The following is an 18,241-nucleotide window of genomic DNA, read 5'->3' as shown; positions in this document are numbered from 1 at the left end:
ACTGGTAAAGATTATTTACATTTTTTCTTTTTTTTTTTCAATATGTTTTTTTTTTTTTAACTTTTTTAGAGAGAGAGAAAGAGAGATAGAAATATTAATGTGAGAGAGAAATATTGACCAGTTGCCTCCTGCACATTCCCTACTGGGGATGGAGTCCAAGACCCGGGCATGTGCCCTGACGGGGAATCGAACTAGGACCTCTCAGTCCACGGGACAACGCTCAATCCACGGAACCACACTGGCCGGGCTTTCCTACTTTTTCAATAAAACATATAAATTAATATAATTTGTGTTATTTTACCCAGTGGATTATCTTGACGCTCCCAGGGTATATAATCCACTTTTTAAATTATTGATTTACAGGAATGGTTTTCAATCTTTGGGAAGTGTAAGAATCCATATGGAGTTTGCTTGAAGATTCCAAAGCCTTCTCCCAGAGATTCTGATTCAGGGATCTATTGCTTGGGTTGAAGGTCTGCATTTGTCAGATGATGTACCACATGATCATGCAGATGTTCTTGGGACACAGTTGGGAATACCTGATCCATGTATTTGATATTTTTTTTCATCTATAACTCCAGGCTCAAGAAAAATGGAAAAAACTTCTATAGCATGTCTCAGTCAGCTCACGCATAAAATGATTTAGGTTCCATGCTTCCTAGACAAGTGGTTCTCAAGGTTTTGGATTATGGAGACTATATCTAGGTTTCTAGTCTCTATCAATCAGTATTGGCTAGGGTATGCAGCAGTAAAAACCAATCCCTGACTTCCGGTCAAGATGGCAGCGTAGGTAAATGCGATATCACCTCCTCCCACAACCACATCAAAGTTACAACTAAACTACAGAACAACCATCATTCAGAACCACCTGAAATCAAGCTGAGAGGAAGTCCTACAACTACGGAATTGAAAAAGAAGCCACACCCACCGAGACTGGTAGGAGGGCGGAGGTGCAGATGGGCTGGTCCCACACCCACGTGTGGTGGATAAAAATCAGGAGGGACATCTCAGCTGGGAAGGCCCTCCCTGAGGAGTGAGGTGTCTCCCTCCCACACCAGATGCCCAGTTAAGGGTTCCAGTGCCAGGAAGAGAAGTCCCCATCACTTCTGGCTGTAAAACCAGCAGGAACTGAGGCTGAGGGAGGCTGAGGCTTCTGGAACCCCAGGCAGTTTCCCTTAAAGGGCCTACGCACAGACTTACTCGAACTCATTCTTTCTGGGCTCCAGCGTTGGGAAGGCAGCTTGAAAAGCACCAGAGACATATGGGGAAGAAGTGAGTTGTTTGGTATCAAGGCGAGGAATGCAGAGGCAGCTTTCTCCTGGACAGACGTGCTGGCAGAGGCCATTATTCCTTTGGTGAGCCCTTCCCTCACAGGGCAGGCAGATGGGCCCCAGAATCTGGGACTCCAGCAACCATAGTTCATACTGTTTGCCCCACCCTGGTGATTCCCTGAGGCCCTGCCCCACTCAACTTTCAGGCCCACCCAAGCTGTTTCCAGTGGCTTTACCATAGGATTGGCTTGTTTGGGCTCTTGCTTCAGATTTTCCTAAATTCTCTCAAACAAGCAGCATCTAGCCACAGTGAGCCCCATACATTTTGCTAAGTGGCCCCAGGCCCGGCAATACAAGCAGCCAGCCTTGGTTCACAGTTTGGCTTTACCTGGGCACCTCCAAGCCCAGCACAAGAAGCAGCCATCTGCAGATAGCTTTGTAGCTTATGCCTGGTGGCCCTGGGTAGAACACAGGCAGTGGCTGGCCTTGCCCCAGAGCCAGCACACCCAGTGGACAGCTTCAGACCACATCAAAGCACCACCACCCAACCACCTACACAAGTGACACACTCAAGGAATGAACTCAGTGGATACCAGAGCCCAGCTGAAGTAAGTCTTGCTCTGAGTGGTGAGCCCCTGCACAGATGATCATTCAAGGTAGTCAGAGGTTTGTGGTTAGTGGGCACAGCTAGTCCTTGCAGCTGATCAGCCTGAATAAATCCCTCCCACTGATGTGCCAGCAGCAATCAAAACTCAATTACAACAGAAAGGTATATAGGGGACAAGAAGGGTGCACCTCAAGGGCCTAGCTGGGTGATCAGGGAGGCTGTGCCGATGGACCCTACAGGACACCTACTACAACAGGCCACCCTAGGAAGCCTAGGAGACATAGCAACTCTACCTAATACACAGAAACAAACACAGGGAGGCAGCCAAAATGTGGAGACAAAGAAACATGTCCTAAATGAAAGAACAGAACAAAACTCCAGGAAAAGAACTAAACAAAATGGAGATAAGCAATCAATCAGATGCAGAGTTCAAAACACTGGTTATAAGGATGCTCAAGGAACTTTGTGAGACCTTCAAGGAACTTAAGGAGAACTCCAAGGAACTTAGTGAGAACAGCAACTTTCTGAAAACATCAGAATGGACCAGTCAGAAATGAAGGATGCACTAACTGAAATAAAGAATAATTTACAGGGATTCAATAGTAGAGTAGGTGAAGCCAAGAAGCAAGCCATTGATTTAGAATATAAGAAAGCAAAAAACACCCAATCAGAACAGCAAAATGAAAAAAGAAACCAATAAAATAAGGATAGTGTAAGGAGGCTCTGGGGCAACTTAAATCACACCAACATTCACATTATGGGGGTGCCAGAAGGAGAAGAGAGAGAACAAGAAATTGAAAATCTATTTGAAACAATAATGACAGAAAATTTTCCTAACTTAGTGAAGGAAACAAACATACAAGTTCAGGAAGTACAGAGAGTACCAAATAAGATGAACCCAAAGAGGTCCACACCAAGATCTATCATCATCAAAATGCCAAAGTTTAAAGACAAAGAGAGAATCTTAAAAGCAGCAAGAGAAAAGCAGTTAGTTACCTACAAATGAGCTCCCATAGGACTGTCAGCTGATTTCTCAAAAGAAACTTTGCAGGCCAGAAAGGAGTGGCAAGAGATATTCAAAGTGATGAAAAGCAACGACCTACAACCAAGATTACTCTATCCTGCAAAGCTATCATTTAGAATTGATGGACATACAAAGAGTGTTCCAGGCAAGAAAAAGCTAAAGGAGTTCATCACCACCAAACCACTATTATATGAAATGTTGAAGGATCTTCTTGAAGGTGAAGAAGAACAAAAATACGAATAATAAAATGGCAATTAATACATATCTATTAACAACCGAATCTACAAACAAAATGAGCAAGCAGAACAGAAACAGACTCATAGATACAGAGAACTTTTTGTTGCTTGCCAGATGGAGGGGACTGGGGGGATAGGTGAAAAGGATGAAGGAATTAAGAAGTACAAATTGGTTGTTAGATTGAAGAATCTCAAAGGGAAGGGGGGAGGGAGGGTGGGAAGAGATAAACCAAAGAACTTCTATGCATATATGCATAACCAATGGACACAGAAAATAATGTGGGGAAGGCAGGAGTAGGGTGGGATTGGGGAGGAGGGGATCAGTGTGGGGGAAAGGGGAGGGGAACATGTGTAATACATTCAACAATAAAGATAAGTTAAAAAAAAAAAATCCCCAAATTTCAGTGGCTTAACAACAAAAGTTCATTTTTGTTCATGCAAAGTCTACTATGAGTCTGGGTGACTCTCCAAGGACAGTATCCTTCATATGTCAGCCCACATTCTAAGCTGCTTTGATTCTATGGTATCTCTGTAACACGTCTCCATGATCACCATGGCAGAGCAAGAGAGTTGGGTCGTTGAGCACTGGCAAGTAAATGCTTGTACCTGAAAGCAATACATGTTACTTCAGCTTACATTTTATTGGTCAAAGCAAGTCACTACCATCTCCAACCTCAAGAAGAAAATGCAATCTTCTCATATGCTTGGAAGTAGAATAAAATAAGATTTTAGTAAATGGCGTTACTGTTTCCAACAAATATAAACACTAAAAAACACTTAGATCAACTACCCCATCTTATACCATCAACTACATACATATTAGTAGTTGTTATTTTAGTGTCTGTTATTGTAGGAAGGAAGTGACACAATGAAATCACTGACGATTTAATTAATTTTGCTTCTTACTAATCTTAACAGCATCTACATACATTGGAAAGAGGTATACATAAATGCATGCGGCATAGTTTATTTCTGTATTCGGGCAAAATGTACAAACGTATTTGCAAATCCCTTTAATAACATTCTCAAATATCACCATTTATTTATTTATTGCTCTAGAGATTGAGGACCCACAGAAACATGTGACTGACCCAGTCCCTTTAGACTTAAAGCCTATTGTCATCATGTTTTACACCACGTATAAACAAGCCTCACTCTGACTGTCCCCAGCAATTGCCCCACAATAATTTCTATTCCTCTCTTGATTATTGTAATTGTCACCAGCCATTGTGTCGGTGGTAGTCATTAGCATCAAATTGAAGTTTAAGATGACAATATTATCATAAAATTGATTTCAACCAGAAGAAGACGTAGGAACAGGAAATTGATTGATTTATAAGGCAATCTTCTCCCTCATGTTCTGATGACATCTTTTCATATCCCCTCCTCAATCTTATCTCAGTAACTCTGCGCCTTCTTCTCAAAGCTTCCGTCTTTCCTGTTCTGCTGATTCCCCACTTCAGTCTACAGTCATGATGAAATCTGTTCTGGCCTAACAACAAAAATCTCTTTACTTTGTGTCCTTTTATGCTACTACCCCTTCCATTTTTTTTCTCCTTCAAAGCCTAACACTTAGTCTTTTCTCTGCTGAAAGCATAATATTCTTTTTCATTTCATTATTTTTATCAAATTCATTTATGTCTATATTTTACAAAGGCAAATAATACCATAAAGCTTAAAACCATGGTGATACTGAAAATGTTTAACAGTTGGTTGGGCATAGATACTGGCCAGTCAGATAAGGTTAACCAAATACCCTTACTTACATGAAAGACGCCTCTGTCAATCCCCCGCTCACTCCTGGTGTTCTCTGTCCAGTGACAACCACTTTCAAATCTATGCTGTTTCTTTTACTATTTACATCAGATTCCTTAATACCATGCTCATACAACCATTTCTTTTAACCAATCCCCTGATTTTTAGCCACTCCATCTTTTTCAGAGCTATTAGCTGCCCTAGTTTCTAAGCTTTCCTGGGGGTGAATTCGCTTTATTATTATTATCATTATTATTATTAGCCTTCCCTTATTATGCTTGGGTTTCGGTTCCCTCTGGTCTGCTAAATCCCTTATCATCAGCTCATTTCCGGCTTCCAACATTTTGATAACCCAGGTCTGGTTTCTGCCTCTACCACTCAGCTAAACCTACTTCACTGAAGGATCCCACTGACCTTTGCTCATCAGATTCAATGACCTGTTGTCAGTCTTCGTCCTCTGAAGCTCTCTGTGACAGTAGACCACTGAGCAAGGGCAGCGCGGTCTCCGGCTTTCTCCACATCTTCAGCTCCTTAAATGTAAAATTTCCTCCACATTCTGTCTTTGTTTTTTGTTTTCCACCATTCACTCCATGAGTACCAGGCCCACCAGGCCCCTGAAGCGAGTCTCAGCGAGGAGAATGGAGGTTGTTAACGAAAATGAAGGTTAGAGTTTCAATGATTACACAGGGCTGGACTTCGTAATTGTTGTTATATGATTGTTCCTGGGACTGAAAGTCTTTTCATGTTTTTGTTTTTGCTCTAATCTAAAGGTGACTGAAAAGTTATCACACTTGCTCAACTTTCTATCCAAATAGCAAGGAAAAATGAGACCTTACAGGGGTTTAAAGGGATAAAGACAGGAGTCGAGTTGATTTCTCCTTGCATCTAATTAAAATACCACTGTTCCAATCTAATGGTGATACATAAAGGCCGGCAGTCTCTGCTGTCAGAGCGCTTACATAGGAGCTAAGTAACTAAACATTTCAACTCTAATAGGTGGTACATGGAACCCTGGAAAGTATGTAACTGGTAGATTTCATTCTAAGTCAGTGTGACAAAAGCCAATGTAGTGAAGGACCAATATGTCCAATTTTCTTGTTTCTATGGCTATTTAATAAAGTTTATTGAAAAGCACATCGGATAAGATGACTTTCACAGCTTTTGCAAATGTTTGCATGGTTTTACCTGACAGGGTTTTATTGGTGTTCATAATAGCACTTGGAGATTGTTTGGTTTGTTTCTACCCCAGCCGGCTGTTACCACAGCTGCGGGGAGACTAGAGGTAGGATGCCCATGCTCCAGAGGGGCGACCATGACACAAAGAGAGACTACTGGCTTTCCACACTGACTTTTGACCCGATTGGCCTTTTCCAGCCCTCATCATATTTCTCTGGATTCCGGCAAGTCTGCTTGGCTTTATTCCTGTCTGAACCATCTCCAGAAAGATTTTCCCTCAAATGCCAATTTGCTTCCCAACTCAAAGTCCCTCAGTGGCTCCCTCAGGACCATACCCCCCACAACCTCTCACTCTGTTCTCCAGCCTCCAGCGCACTGTTCTTTCTCACGGTCCTGCCTGGAGTGCCTACCCCCACCCCTGCCAGCAGCCACCTCTCAGCACCATCGGAACTCAGCCCCGGCATCATCTCTTCCAGGAAATGCTCCCAAGTCTCCTAGTCAGCCAGGGGCCCGGAACACTGTCCTAATAGCACCCTGGCCCACGCGGATCAGAGATTCATCAGGCAGGCTTGCGGTCTCCCTTCAGGTTCGGGTGCTCATTACGACCTAAGCTTTTACTCCTCTGGCCTGACGCCGCTCCCTGGCACAGAGTGGTGCCTACTAAATCATTTATTGAATTACTTGATAAATGAGCTAAGGAGCTGTCTTCCGAGCTTCAGACACACATTTCCCCTTTCCACATAATATCTCCAAATGCATGTCCTTGAGGCACCTCAGACTCAACATGTCTTCAACCAGGTTCATAGGGCTCTGATTTAACTTCATATCTATTTTGATTAATGTCATTATACATCCTTACTATTACTAACCTCAAAACCCAGGACCTACCTTCAACTCCTACGTGCCATACATTGTCCAGTGCCATTGCTTTCGCTTGCTCAAGTGTCTTTCCAAACTTTTCTCACGCTCACTCCTGCTGCCTCTTCCTCCTGTTTCCTGACCAATGACCAGGAAGCACACACACTCACATGCCCATCAGTTGGGACTGCTCACGATTCCCTAAATACAGTCTGCACCATCCCTCTTGGGCTTTGCTAGCATCAGCCCTGTCCTTCCATCCCTTGCTCAGCTGCTACCACCTCCATGAGGCCCTTTAAAATTCTTCTTGAAAGACTTACTCTCTTCCACTCCGGGAGCATGTCATATCGCTTACCACAGTCTGCCTTGTACCACCGTTATTATGTGTGTTTCCATCCTATCATCTAGACACCAAGCCCTTAGGAGACAGAGCCCATGTCGTGTTCATCCTAGGAAAAATGTGCACACAGTAGGAGTTTAACAAATAGTTTTGCATTTATTAATAGACTCAATTGATTTTTTTTTCCATTTTTTGTTCAGATAGAGTGGGAGGGAGAGAGAGGAACAGAGAGAGAGAAACATCGATGTGAAAGGAACACATGTAGTGGCTGCCACCTGCACGACCGACCAGGGCCGGGGACAAACTGCAACCGAGGTACGCACCCCTAGCGGGAACCGAACCTGGGTCTCTCAGGACCGCAGGCCGACGTTCTAATTGCTGAGCCAAACCGGCCAGGGCTCAATTTATTTTTATTAATCAATTTATTCCATAAGACTATATTTGGCATCACATGTGTTACTCCTTAACATGACTGATGAGATTCACTGATTTCATCAAAGGCAGAATGTTATACTGGCTTTAGGGTAATAATAGCTCCCATTGACTTCATGCCTACCCCCTGTCAAGCATTATATGCATATTATTTCTCATCTTTGCAATAACCTTTGCAAAATAGAAAAGTCCATCCCCATTTTTTTTTTTTATCCTCACCTGAGGACATTTTTCCATTTTTTTTTTTATTCAGACAGAGTGGTAGGGAGAGAGAGGAAGAGAGAGAGAGAGAGAAACATCGACGTGAAAGGGACACATCGAGTGGCTGCCACCCGCACGACACAACCAGGGCCGGGGACAAACTGCAACCGAGGTACGCGCCCTTAGCGGGAACCGAACCCGGGACTCTCTGGACCGCAGGCTGACGCTCTAACCGCTGAGCCAAACCGGCCAGGGCCCATCCCCATTTCATAGATGAGGAAATTCACATTCATGAGGGCAACTTGCCCAAAATCAAATATCTGTAAGTGCCCAAGCTGGGACCAGAAGCCAGGTTTATCTAATTCTAAAAACAAACAGACCACGTACCCTGCATCTGTACTGTGGGGTTGGTAAGTCTGTTTTGCTCCTTTCCTTCACTTCAGCATCTTCAGAAAGAAGATTTTGGTTTGTTGACGAGTCAGTGTTTATTTTGTGTTTTATAGGTAACTTTGACCTCAGACACATCTCAAGAGGATCTGGTGGACAAAAAGTGCTTAGCTGAAAAATACACACATCTCTCCTGCCATAAAGTCTTCTGCCAGCCGTGGCAGAAATGCATCCAAAACGCCTGCATTTGTAAACTCCCTTACCAGTGCCCAAAGAATGGCACCGCAGTGTGTTCCACAAACGGGAAAAGCTACCCAACCTACTGTCAGCAAAAGAGTTATGAGTGTCTTTATCCAGAGGCAAAGTTTTTAAACAGTGGGAAATGCACAGCTAAAGGTAGGAAAAGCCTCATGTATTTTATGATATAAGAAGGAGATTGTTTCTCATACTTTCTATTAGAAAATATTTTTCCTATGAAATGTTATAACGACAATTCAAAATTCTCTCTAGTCTCAAGAGCAATTGGGGTGATAACTAAAGAAGTCATAATGTAGCCCGCCCTTAGGCCCAGAGCCCTAGGACTAGACCCGGTCCTCCCCCCAGTGCCCCTCAATGCTTTCTTTTTTTTCTTTTTTCTTTTTGTATTGATTTGAGAAAAACAGGAAGGGAGAGGGAGAGAGATAGAAACATCGATGAGAGAGAACACTGATTGGCCGCCTCCTGCATGCCCCCCACTGGGGATTGGCCCACAACCTGGGCATGTGCCCTGACCAGGGATCGAACCAGCAACCTCTTGGTGCATGGGTCAACGCTCAACCACTGAGCCCCATTGGCTGGGCCTCATGCAATGTTTTTGCTCAACCCTTCAGAATTGTCCCCGCACTTACTTCTACTTAGGTAAAAGGTCACTGACTTGGTTCAGAACCCACTGAAAAGTCTTTACATGAGATTGGTACTGATATGGAGCCCTCCTCTGGACCTACAGCGCCCATCATTTCTTCCAGCATTTATCCCACCACCCCGACCCCTCTCCCTAGCCCCGACCCCACTGTCCTGATCCCTGAGCTCAGGCCACTGCTGACCTAAGACATACTTCAATCTAGCAAACTTGGCACATCAGACCAGAGAGCTTGTCTACACTCCATCCAGGTGCCTAATGTAGTAAGAAGGCTGGGATGCTAATATGTGGATTAGTGAAGTGGTTAAAATTAGGGACTTCATTGCAAGCCCCTCCACACCCTGGTCTGGCTATTGGCACGCTATGTGACCTCTCTGGGCCTCAGTTTCCACATGCAGAAGATGTGAATAACAGTAACTTCTAACTCACAAGACTTTTGTGGGAATTAAATACAATGATGTGTGCAAAGCTCTTCACACAGTTTTGGCACACACAATGTGCTCATGAAATTTTAGTGGTGACAGCAAACCTCAGGCTTATTGTCCTCTGGTATCAATTATCACAGGCACTTGATGAATTTACAAAAAATGATTAAAACATTCTCTTTAAGGACATCACAATACACACCAGCTCACAGTAGCCTAGATAGTTTTGTTGTGCTGAGTTAAGATGTTGAAGTTCTGTGGAAAAGGAGAAAGAAAGCTCGCTATTTGAGCTCATCCCTAATACCTGTTGGACAGGAAGAAAGCCACAGTGGAGATTATTTTGTCAGTGTCAGACTTTTGTTCTCCTGAGGCATTAAATACCTTAAATGTGTGAGAGTACACAGACCTTGCTTACATTTCCATTATTTGTTTGGTGTACTTTTAAGAGCATGGACTTTGGAGTAGAGATCAACATAGTACCATGATTTTTCAACCTTCTTGACCTAATGGCACACATAAACTAATTCCTAAAATTCTGTGGCACCTCAAAACATATTTTTTGCCGATCTGACCAAAAAAAAGGTATAATTTTGATTCATTCACACTGGATGGCTGTTGTTGTTAGCCGTTGTCATTTTATTTTTATTTTTATTTTTATTTGACAATCTAAGGGAAGAGAGGTCAGTGCCCCTGACTAAATAGTCAGGTACTGCATGTTTTAAAAATTCTTGCCAGTGTGCCAAGGCACACCGGCTGAAAATCGCTGATGTAGCCAAATTCCTGACTTCCCCACTTGAGCAAGTAACTTCATGTATAAAAATGAAGAAATTTAGGTTCCTTGTGTGTAAAGTGGGGATAGTAGCCTAACCTTCGCAGGGTTGATGTGAGGACTTTGTGATATTCTTTTTTTTTTTTTTTTTTAATCCTCACCCAAGGACATTTTTTGATATTTGGTTCAGATAGAGTGAGAGGGAGAGAGAGAAACATCGACGTGAAAGCGACACATCGAGTGGCTGCCACCCACAGGACCCAACCAGGGCCGGGGACAAACTGCAACCAAGGTACGTGCCCTTAGCGGGAACCGAACCTGGGTCTCTCTGGACCGCAGGCCGATGCTCTAACCACTGAGCCAAACCGGCCAGGGCAGGATTTTATGATATTCTGTGAAACTGGGTAACACAGCCACTAACACATCATAAGCCCTAGTAAAATAATTGCTTACCATTACTTGTTAAAATCTTTATGATGTTTAAAATTAATTTGAAATTATGTATTTATTCTTTTAAAGGCTTTTAATCAAGAGGAGAAAAGTGAATGCCTAAATGTTGCACATTCTTTTGGTTTCCTTTTAGGACAATTTAATGTTTCCTTGAAGTACGGCAATAGTGATTCAGAGGGAACTGTTGAAGTAAAACTTGTAGACCAGGATCAGAAAATGTTCATTTGCAGTGACAGCTGGAGCATAACAGAGGCCAACGTGGCCTGCCTTGACCTTGGATTTCAACAGTGAGTGCCTGCACCAGGGCATTGTCTCAGGGTTGATTTCCTTGTTTCAACTGTTTGTTTTTTGATTAACTCATCTTTCTGTGCCTCAGCTTCCTCATGGGTAACCTGAGACTAACTGCCTGCCTCAATCCAGCACTGTTATGAGGATTAAATGTGCTCATGATCCACTGGCACTTAGAACACTGCTGAGCACAGCGCAACCGGAAGTTTGTTCAAGTGTCTGAATACGAAGTCTTTGCTCATTTGGAGAGCTGCAAATACGCTCATTACTGTGTCTCTCCTCATCTATAATTGTGTCCACTTTTTCATACCTGATATTATTTATTTATGCCTTCATTTATGCCTTCTTTCCTTTTTATTTATTTATTTTTTGTCTTCAGATAGAGTGAGAAGGAGGGGGAGAGAGAGAGAGAGAGAGAGAGAGAGAGAGAGAGAGAGAGAAACATCGTTGTGACAGAGACACATGGACTGGTTGCCTCTCGCACAATCCTGACCAGGGCTGGGGACCGAACCACAACCAAGCTACATGCCCCTGACTGGAATCGAACCCTCAACTCTGGTACGCAGGCCAATGCTCTAACCGCTGAGCCAGACAGGCCAGGGCTCTTTTTTTCTTGATCAGCCTTGCATAGATTTGTCTATTTGATTAGTGCTTTTGATTTTTATATTTGTAAATTGTCTCTTGTGTCTTTATTTTCAACTTATTAACTTTTGCTGTTATGTTTGGCTCTCTCTTCTTTTCTGTATGTCAGTTTTCTATTTCCTTGAGTTAAATGCTTAACTCATAAATTTTCAATTTTTCTTTATTTTCTAAGATAAGCATTTAAGGTACAAATTTTCGCCTAGCAAATGCTTCATCTGCATACCATTAGCTTCCAAAAGTGGTATTTTATTTACTGTTGAGTTCAAAATATTTTCTAATTTTCTTTTTATTTCTTTATTGATTTTTTTTCTTTATTTTTAAGAATGAGGGGGTCAATTTATTTTGAGTACATTTATCATGAAATATCAATGTGTACAATTTCAAACATTTATAAATATTGCAATTTATAGAAAATTAATGTCATCTTAAAATTATTTGAACAATGATTTTCATAATTATTTACAATAAACTTAGTCCACCTTTCTAGAAACATAATTATGTTTATTTTTTGTTTTTTTTTGTTTTTTTATCCTCACCCGAGGACATTTTTCTATTTTTTGTACAGATAGAGTGGGAGGGAGAGAGAGGAAGAGAGAGAGAGAGAAACATCGACGTGAAGGGACACATCGAGTGGCTGCCACCCGCACGACCATCCAGGGCCGGGGACAAACTGCAACTGAGGTACATGCCCTTAGCGGGAACCGAACCCGGGTCTCTCCGGACCGCAGGCCAATGCTCTAACCGCTGAGCCAAACTGGCCAGGGCGAAACATAATTATGTTTAAAAGTACCCTGCCACAAAGTGGTAACTTCACAGTACCGTTCTATAGTATGTATGTCACTAAAGTGGCAGCAGCATCAATAAAATCCAGCAGATTCAGCAGTTTAGAAACAGCACAATGAGAACTGCAAATCCAAGTTAGCATGAATTCCAAACAAAACTTTTTATATTAACATATAAATCTTTTTCCAGTTTCAGCACTGATTGAATAATTAGGAGGCAGTATATTCTTGTTTGTAGTAAACAGCAATTTTAAGGTATTTTTTAAATCAACATTAAGAAGTTAGATTAGGCACACACAATACTAAATATTTTGAGAAATTCTTCATATTACTGGAAGCCACTTCTAATAGTAAAACTTTTTTAGTTGTTATGACTCTTTATTGATTTGTAGAGAGAGAGGAGGGCAGAAGGAGAGAGAGTCAGAAACATCAATGAGAGAAAACATTGATTGGCTGCCTTCTGCATGCCCCCACTGAGGATCAGGCCCACAACCTGGGCATGTGCCCTGACCGAGAATCGAATCAGTGACCTCTTGGTGCAGGGGTTGATGCTCAACCAGTGAGCCACACCGGCCAGGCTCTAATTTTCAATATGATTTATTCTCCAACACATATGTAATTTAGAAGTTCTTTCTCTTTCCTAATGAATATATTAGTTTGCTTTTAGTTAATTTTTTGTTATTGTTTTTCTGTTTAATTGTATTTTAGTCAGAGAAAGTATACATTGACAACTGCTTATTTTAAATAGCTGTTGAAACTTGTTTTGTGCTGAATAGATTTTAAATACTTCATGTGCAGGGTTCTATATAATAGATATGTTATTTATTAGAATAAGCTAGCTTGTTAACTGCCTTATTCAAATCTTCTTCCTCTTATTTATGTATAATTTTTCTGTGTCTTTATTAAGTGTGTCTCTTACAATCTTATATCTAATTTTCTTTTAAACTCAACATGACAGCCCAACCACTATGGCTCAGTGGTTGAGCACCAACCCAGGCACCAAGAGGTCACTGGTTCAATTCCTGGTTAGGGTACATGCCCAGGTTGTGGGCCAAATTCCCAGTGGGGGGCATGCAGGAGGCGGCCAATCAATATTTTCTCACATCACTGTTTCTGTATTTTCCTCCCTCTCCCTTCCTCTCTCTCTAAAATCAATAAAGAAAAAAATTAAAATAAAATAAACCCAACACGACAATCACTGTCTGAAGAGTGTAGTCCATTAACATCATTGTGATTATTCACATTGTCAAATTTATTTTTCCTATCTTATTGTGGGCTTATAATTCACCCTGGCATTTTCTGTGCCCTTGTTTCTGCCTTCACTAACTTCTATTAGGTTAATCAAGCTGTTCTGTTTTGTTTTCAATCTCCCTCCTTTTCTTCCTCTATGTGGTTTGGAAATTATACATTCTATTTCTATTCCTTTAGTGTCTAGCTTTATATTATCACCATGAAGTCTTGACATAGCAAATCTTCACCCTCTTCAGGAATAAGACAAAGAATGTCATTACACTATCAAGTTTCCAGTATTTAGTTCCACCTTATTTTAATATGTCCTTGAAGTTCATTGCTATTGTTATAGACTAAGCAATTATTATTACTGTTGTTTAGTCCGTGTTTACTCAGATTTCCTTGATGTTTACCAACTTCTTGGTTTTTGTTACTTCTTGCATCTCACTCCATAATTCTGGATTCCACTTTCTTCCTCCTACACCATATCTGCTAGTAGTTCCTTCATGAGAGTCTCTTATCATTAAATTGAGCCACAGGGTATTTATGATTTTCGACAGTTTGTGACCTACAACCTCTGATTCAACCTAATGGTAAAGTCTCTGTCTTTGATCTCTCAGTATTTTATTCTTATCATGTTTTGCATAAACTCATGGGTATACTTCTCTGATCTGAGCCAGTGGGTATTTCGCTCATTTCCTTCAGAGCTCATTGCAGGCATTTATTACATTTTATCCAGTGTTTTTACGTAGGTTTAGGTTGAATGCTTTTTCAGATTATTCACCTGTCAGGCTACTCCAAATGACTCCCATCTGTTCTCATACTTTGGTGTTGTTTGGCACAGTTTCATGACGACTACGTCCTCATTGTAGATCTGAAATAATTGAAAATACCCTTCTTGTTCTCTTTGTTTTGCCTTTCATTCTAATTTATCTGATCTTTATTGCCATTACTGCTTTATTTTTGTTTATTTGCCTGATGTATCTTTGATCAACTTTTTTTTTTTATCTTCACCCGAGGACATTTTTGCATTTATCTTCAGATAGAGCAGGAGGGAGAGAGGGGGGAAGAGAGAGAGAAACATTGATGTGAGAGAGACACATCGACTAGCTGCCACCCACACAACCTCAGCTGGGGCCAGGGACAAACTGCAACTGAGGTACATGCCCTTAGAGGGAACCGAACCCGAGTCTCTCTGGACCCGGGCCAACTCTCTAACCGCTGAGCCAAACTGGCCAGGGCTAACTTTTTTTTTTTAACTCGTTTGTTTCTAAAGAGAAGTAGAGAACACTTGACTGTCCTGGAAGAGTAGCTCACTGTAACTCATCACCACTAGGATATATAGCTGCTTGCCCACAGAAATTTTGAACAGATTGAGAAGTTCAAGCAATGGGGGTATCGATGCCAAAATAGCACCTTTATACTGTTAAGGATGAACTGAGGATGTAGCTTAGTGTGAAGGCAAAATGGACCTGCTGGAATTAAACCAACTTAACCTCCCAAATCCTAGGCAAAAATTTGGCCACCATGGTAAGCCTTACAGCATGGGGCAGGCATAGAGTCCCCCACCCCACACACCTCCCACAAAACGGGCAAGCTGGGCTGACTTTTTCTTATTTATATTTCCAAAATTTCCTGATCTAATTAATCCATTCCCTTTCCTGAAGAGAAGAGGAATGAAAAGATGGAGAGAGGCCAAGAATGACATGACTCAAGTTGGAAGGAGTCATCCAGGAGTGAGGGAGAAGAAACCATCCTTCTGAATAAGAAACAGAGGGGAGGAAACCAGTTTTCACTGAGTGCTTGCCACGTTTAGAACTCCAGCTAGTCCGTTTAAATTGATTGTTATAGTTAATTCTTGCAAAACTTGGTGAGATAGTTGTATTCCCTTTTATAGGTACAGATACTGAGGCTCAGATTTTAAGCATTTTGCCCAAGCTATCGCTCATATGTAGAAAATAAGAGGAAATTAATTCTATTGCCTTTCCTCTACAGTAAGGGTACAAATGCATTCATTATTCTGGCCAAATATTTCAATTATTCTGTTTGCAGAGGTGCTCTTGATACTCAAGGAGACTTCCATATTCCTGAAGAGCTCCATGCAAGTCCCACTGAATGTCTGCAGGTGCACTGTCGAGGATTCGAGTCCAGTTTGGCTGAATGTACTTTTACTAAGAGACTAACTAAATCTCACCAGGGTTTAGCTGGTGTGGTGTGTTACACACAGAATGCAGGTTGGTAGAGTGCTTTTGCCTGACATTTTCCCTTCCTTCAAGGCTGTTTATTTCAAACCAAGTCTGTAATAAACAAACAAGTGACGCCTACCCATTTTCCAGTCACAGAGTCAAAATCATGTTTTGGGTTTTAGAGCCTACATTGGTGTTCTACCCTTATTGTACTTTTCTGCCACTCAGGTATTAGCTCTGTCCAGGTTCCTGCATGGGAAGCAACATTGCTTAACTCCCTTCTGCTTCCTTGACATCTGGATTAAAGTTAATGTAGCAAACACAAGTCAATCAGACATCAGAAGAAACCTCAGCATCTCCTTCAAGACATCCAGTCTATGCACGTTGATTTAAAATGTGTGTGACCACATCCATGTCTCCGTTTCCAGGCCACGTTTTCTCCTCCATCCTGACACTGCAGTGTATTGACCATATATATAGTGTTAAAGGCCAGAGCCTCTAATGGTGCTTTAAAAAAAAATGTAGCATCAAAATGTAAATGGCACTGCCCAGGTGAGTCTTGAAATGAAGGTGGGATGACAGTGTTGATACTATCAGTGCATTTTAGATCAATTTTTATTTGATGCCTGACTTTATCTTAATATCCCCATTATTCCAAAAAAAATGTGATTAAGATGGCACCCACAACTCCACAAAAAAATAAAAAATAAATAAATATATAAATAAATAAATAAACTTTACAAGGACAATTTTTACTCTACAGTTTCTCCAACGAATAACTCCTTTCAGTGTGTGAATGGGAAACTCATCCCTCAACAGAAGGCCTGTGATGGTGTCAATGACTGTGGAGACCAGAGCGATGAGCTGTGCTGTAAAGGTAGAGATAAACCCAGCCTTTAAGTCCTTCTGGCTAGCCCGGTCGGTGTGGCTCAGTGGATTGAGCATTGTCCCATGGACTGAGAGGTCCTGGTTTGATTCCCAGTCGGGGCACATGCCTGGGTTTCAGGCTTCATCCCTCATGCAGGAGGCAGCCGATCGATGTTGCTCTCCCACATCGATGTTTAAATCGATCTCTCTCTAAAAAAAAAAAAAAACAATAAAAACATATTTAAGAAAAAAAATCCTTCTGGCTAACAAAGTGAAATCAACTTTACCATTGAATTCAAGATTCCTTCTCATTCCATTTTAAGAAAGAAAAAAGAAAACCCAAACTTTTCTATTTATGTTTGCACAGGGTGTCGAGGAGGAAGTTTCCTTTGTAAATCGGGTGTTTGTATTCCACCCCAGTACAAGTGCAATGGTGAGGTGGACTGCATTACCGGAGACGATGAAACTGATTGTGCGGGTAATTGAAAGTTCTGTGGTTCTTTTTTTCCATTATTCAATCCAGGGATTCTAGAATTTTTTTCTTAAGGTAAATTGTAATCTTAAGTGACCACAGGAGGGTAGAGCAGTAAGAGTACTAGAGAGTGAGCATTTGAAGGGTTATGGGATGTTCTTCTTCTTATTTATTATTTATTAAATATTTACTTGGTATTTTAGAACTTTATATTAGGAAATTTTCCCACATAACAAAAATAGACTCTTAGAATGAACCCTTATGTGCGCATCTCCCACCATCAACAATGATTAGTATTTTGCCAGTCTTGGTCAGCTTTTTTGAGTATTTTAAAGCAAATTTCAGATATCACATAACTTGTCACGTATAAGGACAACCATCATCTCATTAGTACACTTAAAAATAATAATAATTACTAACACTGTTCAGTAACAGCCCATGTTCAATTTTTCCAACTGTTTTAAAAAGGTCTATAGAATTAATGTGTTTGAATCAAGATACAAAATAATTTAACATTATGTTCAGTTATTAATTTTTTAAAGTATCCCTTATTCTTTAAAAGTTACCCGTCTAGCCCTGGCAGGTTTGGCTCAGCGGTTAGAGCGTCAGCCTGCGGACCAGAGAGTCCCGGGTTCGGTTCCCGCCAAGGGCACGTACCTCAGCGGCAGTTTGTCCCCGGCCCGGTTGGAGTTATGTGGGTGGTGACCACTCGATGTGTCTCTCTCACATTGATGTTTCTCTCTCTCTCTCTCTCTCTTCCCCCCTCTCTGTCTCCCACTCTGTCTGAAGATAAATGTAAAAAATGTCCTCAGTGAGGATTAAAAAAAAGAAAGAAAGAAAAAGGAAAAAGAAAGTTATCTATTTATTCACCCCCAATTTTTTTCATGCCATTGATTCTCTAGAGAAACTGGGACATTTGCTTACAGGATGTTCCTTATTCTGGAT

General features: G+C 41.4%; 1 protein-coding gene across 1 annotated transcript in view; it reads left to right on the top strand.

Annotated features, from left to right (window-relative positions):
* CFI (complement factor I) overlaps nucleotides 1-18,241 on the top strand; it is a 57,532-nt gene that overhangs the window by 17,288 nt on the left and 22,003 nt on the right. Inside the window, exons 4-8 of the mRNA XM_036263285.1 lie at nucleotides 8,404-8,683; nucleotides 10,963-11,116; nucleotides 15,824-16,005; nucleotides 16,721-16,834; nucleotides 17,192-17,302. Of these exons, the coding sequence (XP_036119178.1) occupies nucleotides 8,404-8,683; nucleotides 10,963-11,116; nucleotides 15,824-16,005; nucleotides 16,721-16,834; nucleotides 17,192-17,302 (841 nt within the window). The remainder of the gene's footprint in view (nucleotides 1-8,403; nucleotides 8,684-10,962; nucleotides 11,117-15,823; nucleotides 16,006-16,720; nucleotides 16,835-17,191; nucleotides 17,303-18,241) is intronic.

The sequence above is a fragment of the Molossus molossus genome, unplaced genomic scaffold, assembly GCF_014108415.1.
Source record: "Molossus molossus isolate mMolMol1 unplaced genomic scaffold, mMolMol1.p scaffold_m16_p_1, whole genome shotgun sequence".
NCBI lineage: Eukaryota > Metazoa > Chordata > Mammalia > Chiroptera > Molossidae > Molossus > Molossus molossus.
This window is presented reverse-complemented; position numbering and strand designations above follow the sequence as displayed.